At 47.2% G+C, this 17275-nt stretch overlaps 1 protein-coding gene across 5 annotated transcripts in view; it reads left to right on the top strand.

Moving 5' to 3' along the window:
• ARSG (arylsulfatase G) overlaps window positions 1-17275 on the top strand; it is a 186525-nt gene that overhangs the window by 67954 nt on the left and 101296 nt on the right. For all 5 annotated transcript variants that reach the window (XM_032177837.2, XM_032177839.1, XM_032177841.2 and 2 more), the window contains exon 3: window positions 15313-15500. In XM_032177837.2, coding sequence (XP_032033728.1) covers window positions 15313-15500 — 188 coding nt within the window. The remainder of the gene's footprint in view (window positions 1-15312; window positions 15501-17275) is intronic.

Below are 17275 nucleotides of genomic sequence, written 5' to 3' on the forward strand. Positions count from 1 at the left end.
GATGCTTTGCTAATTACTTTATGTACATAATCTTATGGAATTCTTCAAATAACTTGATGAGATAGGTCTGATTATGCCCATTTTGCAGAAGAAGATAACTGAGGCTTAGATTGAGTTACCTGTCTAGTCTCGCACTAGACAGAGTTGGGGTCGTATTTGGACCCAGGCTTGTTTTTCCGTGCCTTTAATTTTCTTATCACTCTGCCTCCCATAGCACTTTCTTTGTATTTCTCAGATAGGGCTCATCTTATTTTCTCTTATTATCCACATATGACAGTTCTGCTAGAGTGTAAACTCTTTGATGGAAAGGGCTGTAGCTCCCCAGCTAGCTCTGTTGTGGTTGGTTGAACTAGACCAGGAGCTTGTAGGTGAAAGGTTTGAGATGGCAGGTGATATGCGTGTGTCTGTTCGGAGGCAGAGAGATGAACAAAGGGAGGGATGTCCAGTGGTGTCTTCAGGTCTACATGCCTAGGTTCTGGAGGGATGAAGTCATGGGGCCTGCAGAGAACCAAGCTGAGGAAGCCAGTGTCGATGCAGGCTGTGGCTTTCCCACCAGACTGGAAGAAACAGGTCTTACGAGGTAGAGTGCAGGACCCGAGCTGCTGATGGTGGAGAAACAGCGTTCCTGAGGTCTGGAATTATACCCCAGGGCAGTGACGAGACTAGGCAGACATACCTCTGCTCTTGTGGAACTCTAATCTGGATAAGGGAGCCAGCAGCAGCAAAAAGACAAATCCCTGAACAAGATAAAGTCAGATGTGATAAAGGTTAGGGACAAACTTGAACAGTGCTGCTGCGGGTGTAGTCGGGTTAGGGAGATCTCCCCAGGAGGCGAAATGAGAGCTGAAGCCCAGCTGACCAGGAGGGGCCAGCCCCGTTGGAGACCCAGAGCAGAGTGATTAGGACAGAGGGAACACAAAAAGGGCCTGAGGCCAGAACCAGCTGGGGGTGTTCTAGAAACAGCAACTCACCTTGTCTGGCTGGAGGGGAGAGAGCTTGGGGAGGAGGGGTTTGATGCCACACGGGATCCAGATCACTGGGGTGGTGAGTTCCCACCTTTCCAGTGTCATGTCACACCTGGAAATTAGTGATATTTGTGCCCCTTTCCAAGGACCTCCGCTGAGGCTGGCAGTGGAGGGCTGTCTCCACATTGTGCTGTAAGGGGACTGCTTTCCGTGGAGCTGGGCAGGGAACAGACAGAGCCCACATTGGACAGCTCTGGTGCCTTGAGTTGCCCCAGGCCCCACTGGCTGCCCCAGGGGCTGAGATGAACACAAGCTCTGAAAACTTTTGGCTCATTTGGGCCTAACTGTGCTCCAGCTCCCCTGCTGGGAGGCTGTGATGGAGGGCCTGTAGACTGTGCTGACTTCGAATTTGCTTTGACTGCAATAAGAACCCATTAAAGGGTTTCCAGCCAGGGACTAATCACAGGGGTGTCTAATCTTTTGGCTTCCCTGGGCCATGTTGGAAGAAGAATTGTCTTGGGCCACATATAAAATACTCTAACATTAACGATAACTGATAAGCTAAAAAAAAAAATCACAAAAAACCTCAATGTTTTAAGAAAGTTTATGAATTTGTGTTGGGCCACATTCAAAGCTTATCCTGGGCTGTATGTACTCATGCTAGGTGATAATCATTTTCAAAGACGCTGGGTGTGGTGGCTCACTCCTGAAATCCCAGCGCTTTGGGAAGCCAAGATGGGTGGATCACCTGAGGTTGGGGGTTCGAGACACCAGCCTGGCTAACATGGTGAAACCCTGTCTCTATTAAAAATACAAAAATTAGCTGGGTGTGGTGGTGTGTGCTTGTAATCCCAGCTACTTGGGAGGCTGAGGCAGGAGAACCACTTGAACCCTGGAAGTGGAGGTTGCAGTGAGCTGAGATTGAGCCACTGCACTCCAGCGTGGGTGGCAGAGTGAGACTCCATCTCAAAAAAAAAAAAGAAAGTTTAAAGATGACTTTGGGTGCACCGTGGAAAATGAGGGGAGGGGGAATTGGAGACAGAAATTGGAAGTGGGGAGTAAGTAGGGCTGCCACTTGTAACGGGGGAGACTGTATATTGCTCATCTCTGGACTGTGGTGTGAATGGTGGCCCCTAGGGTTGTTTGACATGACGGCCCTAGGGTCTGGGTACAAGGTGATGGTAGCTTGGATCAGGACATGAGCAGATAGATGGAGAGAAATGGATAGATTATGGATATATTTGGAAGTTGAGTTGATATGACATGCTAATAATTTAGCTGTGGAGAGGCAGGAGGGAATGAGAGGAACCTCAGATGACTGTGACTTGAGTGACAGGGTGGAGGGTGCTATTTACTGAGAGGGAAGATTGGTATAGGAATAGCTGGTATGTAGGGAAAAATCTAAAGAAGGCCCAGATAAACTTGCAGAAACTGGCAAAGGAAGCAACCACATGCCACATGGGAGCACTGCCTGGGGCCCTGAGACCAACGGGCAGTTCTCTCCTGGCCTGGGAAGCCCATTGGGCTGAGAGATTTAAGACAAGGCTGATGGCATTGTGCAGGGCTAGCTTTAGGGGCACTGTGGCCTGGGCAGTTGCACACTTAGACCCTGTGCTTGGTTGCAGGCTTTGCTGTCACTGTCTTAAAATGCTTAGTGATTCTTGAACCAGGGACGCTGCATTTTCTTTCTCTTTTTCTTTTTCTTTTTTTTTTTTTGGAGACAGAGTGTTACTCTGTCACCCAGGCTGGAGTGCAGTGGCATGATCTCAGCTCACTGCAACCTCTGCCTCCTGGGTTCAAGCAATTCTCGTGTCTCAGCCTCCCGAGTAGCTGGGACTACAGGCGCCCACCACCACGTCCAGCTAATTTTTTGTATTTTAGCAAAGGCAGCGTTTCTTTCTTTCTTTTTTTCTTTTTTTTGAGATGGAGTCTTGCTCTGTTTCCCAGGCTGGAGTGTAGTGGCATGATCTTGGCTCACTGCAAGCTCCTGGGTTCACGCCATCCTCCTGCCTCAGCCTCTGGAGTAGCTGGGACTACAGGCGCCCATGAGCTTGCCCAGCTAATTTTTTGTATTTTTAGTAGAGACAGGGTTTCACCGTATTAGCCAGGATGGTCTCGATCTCCTGACCTCATGATCTGCCCACCTTGGCCTCCCAAAGTGCTGGGATTACAGGCATGAACCACTGTGCCCAGTGCAAAGGCAAGGTTTCACTGTGTTGCCCAGGCTGGTCTTGAACTCCTGGCTCAGACAATCTGCCCACCTCGGCCTCCCAAAGTGCTAGGATTATAGGTGTGAGCCACTGTGCCTGGCCTGACTTTCGGGGGAAATTCAGCCCCTGATATTTCACGTGGGTCCTTTTCTATTTTCCGTAAGTGTCAGCCAGTCTGAGAAATAAAGGGAAAGAGTACAAAACAGAGAAATTTTAAAGCTGGGTGTCCGGGGGAGACATCACATGTTGGCAGGTTCCGTGATGCCCCCAAGCCACAAAACCAGCAAGCTTGGGGAGGGAGTGTATGAATAGGGTGTGGGTTACAGAGATCACATGCTTCACAAGGTAATAGAATATTACAAGGCAAATGGAGGCAGGGCAAGATCACAGGACCGGGGTGAAATTAAAATTGCTAATGAAGTTTCCGGCATGCATTGTCATTGATAACATCTTATTAGGAGACAGGGTTTGAGAGCAAACAACCGGTCTGACCAAAGTTTATTAGGTGGGAATTTCCTCGTCCTAATAAGCCTGGGAGTGCTACGGGTGACCGGGGATTATTTCATCCTTTATCTACAACCATAAAAGACAGATGTTCCCAAAGTGGCCATTTTAGAGACCTCCCCTTGGGAACGCATTCTCCTTTTCAGGGATGTTCCTTGCTGAGAAAAAGAATTCAGCGATATTTCTCCTATTTGCTTTTGAAAGAAGAGAAATATGGCTCTGTTCCGCCTGGCCCACAGGCAGCCAGACTTTAAGTTGATCTCCTTTGTTCCCTGAACATCGCTGTTACCCTGTTTTTTTCAAGGTGCCCAGATTCCATATTGTTTAAACAATTCGTGCAGTTAATGCAATCATCACAGGGTCCTGAGGCGACGTTCATCCTCAGCTTACGAAGATGATGGGATTAAGAGATTAACGTAAAGACAGGCATAGGAAATCACAAGAGTATTGATTGGGGAAGTGATAAGTGTCCATGAAATCTTCACAATTTATGTTTAGAGATTGCAGTAAAGACAGGCGTAAGAAATTATAAAAGTATTAATTTTGGGGAACTAATAAATGTCCACGAAATCATCACAATTTATGTTCAGAGATTGCAGTAAAGACAGGCATAAGAAATTATAAAAGTATTAATTTGGGGAACTTAATAAATGTCCATGAAATCTTCACAATTTATGTTCTTCTGCCATGGCTTCAGCCGGTCCCTCCATTAGGGGTCCCTGACTTCCCGCAACACCTCACCCTGCATTTTCATATTTTACTGGGTTCCATGAATTATGAAGCTGGTTCTGCTGTGGTGGATAAAGAGACAACACCAGTAAGCTTGGCCCAGCTCGTACAGAGCTACGAATTCTGACAAAAGTGAAGCCAGGGGCAACAGAAGCTTATGACTTAATGTATGCGAAGTGCTTGGAAAAGTGCCTGGATTATAGTAAGTGTTTCATAAATGTCTATAAGGGTAATAAGAGAGCTGAGCCCAGTGGCTGATGCCTGTAATCCCAGCATTTTGGGAGGCCGAGGTGGGTGGATCATGAGGTCAGGAGATCGAGATCGTCCTGGCTAACATGGTGAAACCCTGTCTCTACTAAAAATACAACAAAAAAATTAGCCGGGCGTGGTGGCAGACACCTGTAGTCCCAGCTACTTGAGAGGCTGAGGCAGGAGAATGGTGTGAACCCAGGAGGCAGAGCTTGCAGTGAGAGGAGATCGCGCCACTGCACTCCAGGCTGGGCGACAGAGTGAGACTCTGTCTCAAAAAAAAAACAAAAAAAAAAAACGAGTAATAAGAGGCCAGGCATGGTGGCTCATGCCCGTAATCTCAGCACTTTGGGAGGCCGAGGTGGGCAGATCACCTGAGGTCAGGAGTTCAAGACCAGCCTGGCCAACACGGCAAAACCCCATCTCTACTAAAAATATAAAATTAGCTGAGCATGGTGGTGTACTCCTGTAATCCCAGCTACTTGGGAGGCTGAGGCAGGAGAATCGCTTGAACTGGGAGGTGGAGGTTGCAATGAGCCGAGATCGTGCCATTGCACTCCAGCCTGGGCAACAAGAGCAAAACTCTGTCTCATTAATAATAATAATAATAACAAAAAAAGAGTAATAAGAGTTGTTATATGGAAGGTTTAGGAGTGTGAGCCTGGAGGATCCTTGTGCTTCAGTCTCAGGAGGAAGGGAACAGAAAAAGCTGGGTAGAGATGAGCATTTGGGGAGCAAAGTTGTGAGCAATAGCTAGAACTCGATTTGGACATCAAAGGGTAGCAGTTACTAGCTACCAGCCACATCCACATCCTGGGCTCAGAAGTTGGGTCCCTGTGGTCCCAATACGTGTGGCTGCCAGCGACGCTTTGAAAGAAACCTGTGCCTGGGAAATTTTACCCAAGGCCCCCAGTGATGGAGGGAAGAAAGCCTGCAGTGTTTCTTCTAGCCCCTAGGAGACCGATGGTCAGGAAGGAAGAGCTGGCCGGGGTGGCACCAGGAGCTCCTTGAGGTTCTGGAGGGAGGACCTCACCCAACTCGTGTAAACCCGTTGTGCATATGTTGGCGCACACAACTTCCCTGCCCTCATTCTGTCAGGCAGAGGGATCAATGGCCTGCTTCCAAGACTATGGTTTTAAGGCCAGGCCAGGCTTCTAGATGGACAGGGCTGGGATCTCACAGTGCGATTTCACTGCTCTCTGATGATGTCCATTGCTGTTTGTCACCTTGAGAAACAGCGTCAGAGAATGAACCCATCTTCTGGGACTGAGGCCCAGGTCTCTTTAGCAAGTCTTGTTATGTGGTATGAAAGCAAAGAGGATAGTGGCATCATCCAATCAGCACACATTTGGTAGCACCCCATTTGTTCTTTGCTGTGCTGGTGACTTCATAGTGAACCAAACCTTATGAGAGATACATTCTTCTGGCTGTGTATTGCTGATTAACAAGCCAGCCCTCACCTTAGATTCAAGCAACAACCATTTTCTTAGAGCCCATGATCTTTGCAGTGAGGAATTCAGGCACTCCTTGGTTGGGCAATTCTTTAGTACTGGGTGTTGACTAAGGTCGCCTCGTGGAGTGTAGCAAGCAGATGGTCAGGCTGGGAGGTCTGAGAAGGCCTTGCTCCCATGGTGGACATCTCCACGGGGAAGGTCTGAGCTGGGGTCACCAGCCAGAGGACCTACAGACGGCCTCTGCAACGTGATGGTCTCTGGGTAGTTCAGCTTCTTATATGGAGGCTCACAGAGTGTTTCCAGACAGGAGGTAGAAGCTGCCAGTCTTGTAAGGCCTGAGCCCAGAAACTGGCATAGGATCACTCACTGCCACATTATTCTATTGGTCAGTGCAGTCACAGAACCCACTCAGATTCAAGCGGAGGGGACATAGACCCCACCTCTCAATGGGAGGCATGTCAAAGCATTAGTGGCCTTTATTTATTATTTATTTATTTATTGAGACAGGGTCTCACTCTGTCACCCAGGTTGGAGTGCAGTGGCACGATCATGGTTCACTGCAGCCTCTAACTCCTGGGCTTAAGCCATCCTCCCACCTCAGCCCCCCAAGTAGCTGGGACTACAGGCATGTATCACCACACCTGGCTAATTTTTAAATATTTTGTAGACATGGGAGTCTCCCTATATTGCCCAGGCTGGGTCTTGAACTCCTGGACTCAAGCAATTATCACTGTTGTAGTTGAGTGTTATAAGAGATATGTTGGCCGGGTGGCTCATGCCTGTAATCCCAGCACTTTGGGAGGCCGAGACGGGTGGATTGCAAGGTCAGGAGATTGAGACCATCCTGGCTACCACAGAGAAACCCCATCTCTACTAAAAATACAAAAAAATTAGCTGGGCGTAGTGGCGGGTGCCTGTAGTCCCAGCTACTTGAGAGGCTGAGGCAGGAGAATGGCGTGAACCCAGGAGGCAGAGCTTGCAGTGAGCCGAGATCATGCCACTGCCCTCCAGCCTGGGCGACAGAGCCAGACTCCGTCTCAAAAAAAAAAAAAAAGATACATGTCAAGTGATATATAATTACATGGAGAAGGGAGACCTCGCTTCTGTGCAGGTATTGGGGCGTGGCAGATAGGTTGCAGGAGGAGAGATCAGGGAGGATGTCATCGAAGTGCTCACATTTGAACATTTGATCTAGGCCTTGAAGACAGCTGGGATTTGCCAATGAATGGAAGGTAGGATAGTGGGGAGAGACATTCCCAGTGGGGAGAACAGCATTTGCAAAGGCACAGATGCATGGGAGTAATGTGGTGTGTTGGAAGCAAAGGAGGTGCAGGCATCAGGGGCAGCAGATAAGCCCAGAGAAACAGGAAGAGCAATATCGTGTTTTTCTTTTCTTTTTTTGAGATGGAGTCTCACTCTGTTGCCCAGGCTGGAGTGCAGTGGTGCTATCTGAGCTCACTGCAACCTCTGCCTCCCAGTTTCAAGTGATTCTTCTGCCTCAGCCTCCAAGTAGCTGGGACTACAGACACCGACCACCACACCTCGCTAATTTTTGTATTTTTAGTAGAGACGGGGTTTCACTACGTTGGCCAGGATGGTCTCGATCTCCTGACCTCAGGTGATCTGCCTGCCTCAGCCTCCCAAAGTGCTGGGATTACAGGTGTCAGCCACCATGCCTGGTCTTCTTTCTTTTCTTTTCTTTTTTCTTTTCTTTCTTTTTTTTTTTTTTTAGACAGAGTCTCACTCTGTCACCCAGGCTGCAGTGCAGTGGCACAATCTCAGCTCACTACAACCTCTGCCTCCCGGATTCAAGCAATTCTCCTGCCTCAGTCTCCTGAGTAGCTGGGACTACAGACACTCGCCACCACACCTGGCTCATTTTTGTATTTTTACTAGGGACGGGGTTTCACTATGTTGGCCAGGCTGGTCTTGAACTCCTGACCTAAAGTGATCCACCCACCTTGGCCTCCCAAAGTGCTGGGATTACAGGCATGAACCACCACCCCTGGCCAAGATCATGTTTTTCAATAAGGGATTGGTGTGATCAAATTTGCATTATGGAAAAACATTTGGGTTGGGCGCAGTGGCTCATGCCTGTAATCCCAGCACTTTGGGAGGCCAAGGCGGGAGGATCACTTGAGGCCAGGAATTTGAGACCAGCCCGGCCAACATGGTGAAACCCAGTTTCTATTAAAAATATAAAAATTAGCTGGGCATGGTGGCACACATCTGTAATCTTAGGTACTCAGGAGGCTGAGGTAGGAGAATCACTTGAACCCAGGAGGCAGAGGTTGCAGTGTGCTGAGATTGCAGCATCACTGCACTCTAGCCTGGGCAACAGAATGAGAATCTGTCTCAAATAAATAAATAAGTAAATAAGAAAAGAAAAAGAAAAACATTTGTACTAATGTGGAGGGTGATGTGAGGTGACAGGAAGGTCAGTCTCCTGTAATAACCTTGACTCTAGCTCCTAAGGACCTCTATGGAGGCCGTGATAGTGGGTGGCAGACAGGAAGGACACGATCTGAGAGAACCGATAGAACTTGGTGACCACCTGACATGGAGAATGAGCAGGAGTGAAGCGTCTAGGCAGCCCTGATGGGTTCTCTGCTGGGATGTGGGGTGGATGGTGGTGGCACTGCTCCCCGGATGGCAGATGGGAGCAATTTTTGGAGGGGAAGACACTGAGGGCAGCCCTGGATTATTGCGTTTAAGGTGCCAAGAAGAGATGTCCGGGAGGGGAGGGGAGTGAAGGTGGTCTCCACATGAAGTCTGAACTGGAAATACGGATTTGGAGATCATCAGCTTTTAGGCATTAGTTTAGAGAGTAGGGCTGTCTGAGACTTCCCAGAGCATGTGAGTGGACTAGAAGTAAAAAGAGAGCTGGGGAGGGAGCCTGGGCACATCCAACATCTTAGAGACGGACAAAGGAAGACAGGCCCACAATGGAGGGAGAACAGCAGCCATCAGGGAGACCAAAGGAGGATGAAGACAGGTCTCCTGGAAGGCAAAGGAGGAAGGTTTCCAGAAACAAGGTGCTGTCTGGATGATCTTGACCCCGAATAGGCACCTGGAGATTAGGAAGCTAAGCAGAAACTCTTCTATTTTATTTATTTGTTTGTTTGTTTGTTTATTTATTGTTTTGAGATGGAGTTTCGCTCTTTTTACCCAGGCTGGAGGGCAATGGCACGATCTCAGCTCACCGCAACCTCCGCCCCCTGGATTCCAGTGATTCTCCTGCCTCAGCCTCCCGAGTAGCTGGGACTACAGGCATGTGCCACCACGCCTGGCTAATTTTGTATTTTTAGTAGAGACGGGGGTTTCTCCATGTTGGGCAGGCTGGTCTCGAACTCCCGACCTCAGGTGATCCACTCGCCTTGGCCTCCCGAAGTGCTGGGATTACAGGTGTGAGCCACTGCGCCCGGCCAGCAGAAACTCTTCTTTCCAAAAGCATACATTCCTAGAATCCCAGCAAGGCTCGCTCCAGGAAACTTCTGTCTTCAGGCAGGTCTCCGAGGTAAACCCCCAGGCATTCAGGTGCCTGATTTTACCCTAGATGGTTTTTAGGGTACAAAAACCTTGAAAAACTGGCTTCCCTGAGTAGATCATTCCAGTGTTGTATCATCTGATTTCAAGAGGCCTTCCCCAGGCCCAGTTAGTACTTTCCTCCGTTCACATTGAGCTGTATTTGAAGATGTGTGTGTGTATGTGTGTGTGTGTGTTTGTGCATGCATGTGTGTTGTATACATGTGTGTTTTTAGTATGTATGTGTGCGTGTGTGTGTCCCACACCTGTCTTTGGATGGTTAAGCCTCAAGGTCTCTTCTCATGCCCAGGCCAAGTTCATTTTTCTCTCCTCCCTTACATTAGGCCAGGGGGACTGGGCACATTTTCCTCTCCGCTTTAAAACTTCACTTTATCTGTTGGGGGTTTCCTCCTTCCAAGACTGGCTGTGGAGTGGGCGAGTCTCCCCTGCCCCTTCCCTTCAACTTTCAAGACAAGCTTCTGGAGTTCTTAGTAGAGGCAGCATGGTTTAATGGCACCTGCATAGGATTTGGAATCAGACAGGCCTGAGCCCCAGAGTGTGCCCTTGGATACCTGACTGCATAGTGCCACAGCCAGGAGCATGGACTGGATTTGCCTGGATACAAATTGTGGCTCTACCCCTTCCAGCAGTGTGAGGCAAGGTCTTTAACCTCCCCCTGCCTCAGTTTCTTCATCTATATATGGGAATCCTTATATACGCCCACCCTAGGGCTCTCCCAGGAGGGGCATTTAATGCCATTAAATGACTTAGTATATGTAAAGCGCCCTTTTCATAGTTCAAGCTAAAAAAATGGTTATAACTATTCATTGTGAAATGGAAATGACCTCCTTGGACTTTAGTTTGAAAACGAAACCGGAAGGTCATTGAGTATAGGGACCGTTTCTTTGCTTCCTTAACATGGATTACAGGGTCTGGCCCTAGTAACTGTTGCTGCTCAGTAAATATTTTTGGAATGAGTGAAATGATAAATGAATCCCTTTGTTATAAATCAGCAGCTTTCTCTCCTGAAGACCTCCTGACAGCCGGCTTAATGGGCCAAGGCCCCTGCCTAAGAGATTCTCTTTGATCATTCTCCTCTCAGTCTGTAGGATTTTTTTTTAAATAAAGTGATATATACGTAACATAAAATTAGCCACTTTGTAGCCGTGGTGGTACATGCCTGTAGTCCCAGCTACAGCTCTCAGTCGGGAGGCTGAGGCAGAAGAATCGCTTAAACCTGGGAGGTGGAGGTTGCAGTGAGCCGAGATCGCACCACTGCACTCTAGCCCAGGCGACAGAGCGAGACTGTCTCAACAAGAGAAAAATAAATAAAAATTAAAATAAAAAAATAAAAAAGAGGAATAATATTCTTCCATATGCCTATAGTACTGTTATTATACTCAGAAAATGAAAAAAAAAATTCCCTGATATCTTACATTGGGTCTGTATTAAAATGCCCTTAATTATCCCCAAACGTGTTGTTAGTTTATTTGAACTGCAGGCCAATCAAGGATCACATATTACATTTAGTTTTGTCTCTTTAATGTCCTTTAATGTAGGTTACTACCCACCCCAATCCCATTTTATCCCATGATACCGACTTTTTGAAGAGACTAGACCAGTTTTCTTGTAGAATATCAAGATACTGGTTTGTTAAATTACTTCCTTGTGGTGTCATTTAATTTGTTTTTTAATTTGAGCTGTATTTCCTGTAACCTGGAAATTAGATCTAGAGGTTTGATTAGATTCAGGGTAAATGCTTTTGGCAAGAATCCTTGATTTTATAAACTTCATCTTGCATCCCATCAGGAGATGTATGAGGTCAGGGTACCCGTTGTACGTGACACTAAACTAATCATTTTATAAGGTGGGGATCTCCAGCTCTGTCCAATTTATGATGCTCCGCGGTTGACACTCTGAACAACCACTCCCAACACATCCACTGATCATCAGTTATTAGCTGGGGGATGGGTTGATTTGGCTGCCCCAAAAGAAAAAAAAAATAGATGAGGGTTGGGTGAGGTGGAGATGGGGTTGCAAAAATGGTGATTTCCTGAGCCTGCCATCCCTTCCCTGCGTCCGACTGCCTGGCATGCTTCTGAAAAGGAGTGCTTTCCCTCATCACCTAGTGATGACTATGGTCCTTCTAAGGTGTCAAGATGAATGTTTAATTATGAATTTTTAGGGTGTGGAGTTGGCATAACATTCTTTCCTAATGGTGGTAAATGAATTTTTCTGAGTGTCAGTATGGACTAATGGATTTTTATTTATTCATGGCTTACAATCAAATACACTAACTGTTCTTTTTGTGTGTGTGTGTGTGACTGAGTCTTGCTCTGTCTCCCAAGCTGGAGTACAGTGGTGCGATCTCGGCTCACTGCAACCTCTGCCTCCCGGGTTCAAGCGGTTCTCATGCTTCAGCCTCCTGAGTAGCTGGAATCACAGGCATGTTCCACCATGTCCGGCTATTTTTTTGTATTTTTAGTAGAGACGGAGTTTCGCCATGTTGGCCAGGCTGGTCTCAAACTCCTGGCCTCAAGTGATCCACCTGCCTCAGCCTCCCAAAGTACTGGGATTACAGGTGTGAACCACCACGCCAGGCCTAATTGTTTTTTGATGCCCACATTGTCCCAAGTTTGGCCAGGAGGAGCCCCTCGAAGTTGGCTGTTGGGTCTTTGCTTCCTGGCACAAGCAGATGTCCCAGACTCCCCTGGTACTTCTCCTTCCTCAAATCTGGAATTAACTATTTCTCCAAGGAGAGCCGATTCCTTTTATTGCAGGGTGGTGTTTAAAACAAAGATAGAGGTGTAGCATCCTCATTGCTACTGGCGTGTCAATGATTCTAGGCCCTTTCAGCAGATAGCAGCTAGGAGATCTATATTTTTAAAAAGCATGAGTTCATAATGACTTCTATATTAATTTTAACATTATAGGTTTTTTATTATCTTCTTTTATTTTATATCTTTACCTTTTACCCTGGAAATCTCAGTTCCTGATTAGGAACATTAATATAATTACTTGTTTGCTTTACTCTACCATATCACATAAAATAGTTTCAAAATCCTGAACCCAATATTGCCACCAATGGAACAGCTACTGGGTGAAGTTTAAGCTTTTTTTTTGTGGTTCTCTTTGTCCTTAGATTATATCCCATTAATGTTGTACAGCCAGAACACTGGGTGCTAATACTACTTCAAATGATTCTTTCCTCTGTGTGGTCATATTACTGTTTATTATATGATTGGATTTATTTGTTTCAGCGTTTTTTTTTTTTTGTTTGTTTTTTGTTTTTTAATCATAGGGTCTGCTTGTTTTTTCCCTTGTGGTTTAATTCTACTTTTTGGCCATGTCAAACGTTTACAAGGTGCAAAAGTCAAACCGTATAACAACATAGTCCAGAGAATCTTGCTTTCCCCCTCCACATACTGTTTCTCCCGCCCCTTGTGGGAAACCATTCTTTTATTAGCTTCTGGTGTATCCTTTCAGTGTTTCCTTTTGCAAAAATAAGAATATCGTGCTATTCCTCCACCAGGAGTGCCTGTCCTTGTGCATTTTGAAGTGTTCATAACAGTCCCATCTTTAAGATTGATTCCAACCTCTGTGCCACTTTCTCTATGGAGATTTCTCTAAACCTTGGACCATCATCCAGTTCTTTCTCCGGATCTCAATCCTAGAGGGTTCCTTATCTCCATTTTCTGTGGCTCTATCCATCTATTTGGGGTCTTAGTTACATACCATTGTGCATTGTTGTGACTTAAATTTGCTCACGTCTTGTCACTCAATGTCTTGTTTCTGCATGTTCCTTGAGGGTAGGATAACGGCTAGAATTCTTTTGTATTTCTCAACAATGTCTAAAAAAGGACTGGGTGTACAGTAATAGGTAATAGATTCAGTCAATTCTTTTTTAAAATTTTTTGATACAGAGTCTTGTTCTGTTGTCCAGACTGGAGTGCAGTGACGCGATCTTGGCTCACTGTAACCTCCAACCCCTGGGTTCAAGCAATTCTCCTACCTCAGCCTCCCAAGTAGCTGGGGTTACAGGCATGCACCACCATGCCTGGCTGATTTTTTGTATTTTTAGTAGAGACAGGGTTTCGCCATGTTGGCCAGGCTGGCCTCCAACTCCTGACCTCAGGTGATCCACCTGCCTCAGCCTCCCAAAGTGCTGGGATTAAAGGAGTGAACCACTGCCCCCGACCTCAGTCAATTCTTGTTATTGATAATAGTTGTGTTCTATCAAGCCACCATGAGTACTGAATTAGGGAATACTGACTCTTTTGTTCCTAGGGAAAATATGGAGTTAGCTTCCTGTGGGCATCTGGTCACAACATTTTCATTCACTAATCAAATTAATACATAACTGTATTTTATGAATGCTGCTGTGTAAAGATACCTTATTTTATATACATATATATATATACATATATATATATATATATTTTTTTTTTTTTGAGATGGAGTCTTGCTCCGTCACCCAGGCTGGAGTGCAGTGGTGCGATCTCGGCTCACTGCAACCTCCGCCTCCTGGGTTGAAGCGATTCTCCTGCCTTGGCCTCCCAAGTAGCTGGGATTACAGGCACCTGCCACCACACTTGGCTAATTTTTTAAAAAATATTATTGGTAGAGACAGGGTTTCACCATGTTGACCAGGCTGGTCTTGAACTCCTGACCTCAAGTGATCCACCCGCCTCGGCCTCCCAAAGTGTTGGGGTTACACGCTGAGCCACCGCACCTGGTCCTAACACATACATTTTCTCTATAAGGCACATCAAAGCCTTTGAGCGCTTAGGAACACTACACAGCACTTAGGCACTACATCTGGGGGCCATTTTCCACAGTGAAACCACCGACACAAAACACAAAAATGCAAAAGCCGTGGCTCTAAATAGACTGTGAGGACATTTGTTTACAGTGTGATATGAGAGCTGAAACCAGAAGGGAGAGGGTCACCTCGTTCAGCCTCCACTGAGAATGCGTGCGCCAAAGCTACTCAGACTTTTTGCAGGTCTGCCTATATCTGCAAATGACCCTAAATCACCTCAAGTATTGATTTTGGGATTAAACAAATACAACGTTAGTAAGTAGGCACATTTGAAATGTGGAATCTTTGAATAAATAAGATTGAATTTGTTGGATTAAACCTATTTGAATGAGTTGTGGAAACTTGGACTATTTGTGTTACCTCTCTGGGTTTCATTTTCCTGAAACCCAGAAATCCTATTTCCTTTTTTTGTTTTGTTTTGTTTTCTTTTTTGAGATGGAGTCTCGCTCTGTCACCCAGGCTGGAGTGCAGTGGCGTGATCTTGGCTCACCACAACCTCCACCTCCCAGGTTCAAGCGATTCTCCTGTCTCAGCCTCCTGAGTAGCTGGGACTACAGGCACACGAGACTGCGCCCAGCTAATTTTTATATTTTTAGTAGAGACGGGGTTTCACCATGTTGGCCAGGCTGGTCTTGAACTCCTGACCTCAGGTGATCCTCCCACCTCGGCCTCTCAAAGTGTTGGGATTACAGGGGTGAGCCACCGCGCCCGGCCAGAAATCCCATTTCCTGACTTGTTCCATGACTGGGTGACCTTTGAGCACTGAAATCACAGGAACTGAGTGGGCACTGCCTTTTCTTTTACTCTGGCTTCCTGTGGTTGGTGCGGTCCTGACCACTGTCCTTTCCCTGCAGGTTTGTGGATTTCCATGCAGCTGCCTCCACCTGCTCACCCTCCCGGGCTTCCCTGCTCACTGGACGACTTGGCCTTCGCAATGGAGTCACGCGCAACTTTGCAGTCACCTCTGTGGGAGGCCTTCCGCTCAACGAGTCCACCTTGGCAGAGGTGCTGCAGCAGGCGGGTTACGTCACTGGGATGATAGGTAACTGTGGGCCCCGTCTGCCTGTTGCATTTACTGCAGTGGCAGCTGCCTTGTGTTTGCAAATTCCCAACATACTGCCTGTCTGCTTTCCTGTTCATGTCTTGCTATGTGAGTTGGGGATGCTGTCAGCTATAAGGAACTGAAAAGACCTAACAGTGAATTAAAACATACATGGAGCTGTTTTCCTCCCATTATAGCAAGTTTCGTGGTAAGTGGTTGCTTTCATTAATTCAGCTTTTCAAAGATGCTGCCGGGAGCCAGGTGCTCTCACTCGATCTTTCTGCTCTGCCATCCTTAGCATGTTGGTGTTTGGTGTTTGTCCTCATGCTCACTGCCTCATGACTGCCATCCAGCGACTTTAGGCCCCTGAACCATGATTTGGCTCAAGGAAGGAAGAAGAGAAGGGAGGTGGCTCAGCTCCACCTGCACCCCAAGAATTGCACTTATATCTTATTGGCCAGAGCTGGGTCTTTTGGCCACGCCTCACTGCTGCACTCCCAGATTGAGAAACTGGGGACAGCATTGTAGTGACTGACTTGAACTTGGGCATGGTAATCTCCCTCCCTTTGAACAAAACCACAGTTCTATTAGCAGGATACACGGGGACATGGGCATCGCTGGGAGACCAGCAATGTCTGCCACATTGTCCAATGACTTCCTCTCCTTTAAAAACATTTTTTTAGGCATCTCTTACTCAGCATTTATTATGTGCTAGGCACTGGGCTGTTTATTGGCATGAAGATGATTATTGTATTGGCAAGAGAACTGAGTTTCAGACCGGTGAAGAGAAGCTGCCTAACCCGGAGGGGTGGAGGCCAGGTTCCCAGTCTTGCCCTGAGGCTCTGCCTCACTGCCCTTCTCCCCTCCAGGAGCCAAGACAACCCAGTATTCCCAGAAGTGTCCTCAGCTGCCTGCGTTTGTTAGTCTAACTCTCAAAGAGCTGGACCCCTTGGGATCCCTGACTCCTCCACCATACAGGAAATTGCAAGGGAGGGAGGGTGCGACCACAAGCGGGTGGCCCTGTGGGCATGCCTTGGGTGTCTGAACCGTGTGAACCTGTGGGAGGTTGTTCTACCCAGACCCAGGGCTGGTGCCTCTGCTATTGGCCCTTTTATCCCACTGTGGGTTATAGAGCCTGATATCCCTTTACGGAAGCTCAACCTGGAGTGCGGCATTCTTTGTCCCAGAAGGGGTAAGTCCCAGGCTGTAGGAGAGACCAATTAAGGTCCCCCACTTCTCTTTTTCCAATCCCTTTCTTCCCACACCCCAAGGAGTCATTATGTTAACAACATCAACACCAAGACACCATTTGTGAAACTGCCACTGTGGGCTGACTCTCCTTACTAGGCCAGTTACATGCGTCCATGTAAACCTCACAGCCAGCTGAACGAAGTGGCTCATGCCTGTAATCCCAGCACTATGGAAGGCTGAGGTGGGAGGATCCCTTGAGCCCAGGAGATCGAGACCAGCCTGAGCACCAAACTGAGACTCTGTATCTACAGATAAGCAAATAAATAATAAACCTCATAGCCAGGAAGGGTTTGGTCCCAGGGCTGTCCCAGACTCAGCCCCTGTGCTGCAGAAGTGGGGCTGGCTTCTTCTGGAGCTGGATTTGACCTCACCGGCCCCTCCGTCTTCATGCCTTGAAACTCCTAGTAAGCAACTGTTTGCAGCTTGACTGTTTAGCTGCCATTCCTCACCCCCTCACCACTCATGACACCTTTTGCACGTCCTGGACAGGATATTTAAGCGTATCCAGCTGTTGAAATTATGAA

This window comes from Hylobates moloch, unplaced genomic scaffold (assembly GCF_009828535.3).
Source record: "Hylobates moloch isolate HMO894 unplaced genomic scaffold, HMol_V3 SCAFFOLD_15, whole genome shotgun sequence".
Taxonomy (NCBI): Eukaryota; Metazoa; Chordata; class Mammalia; order Primates; family Hylobatidae; genus Hylobates; species Hylobates moloch.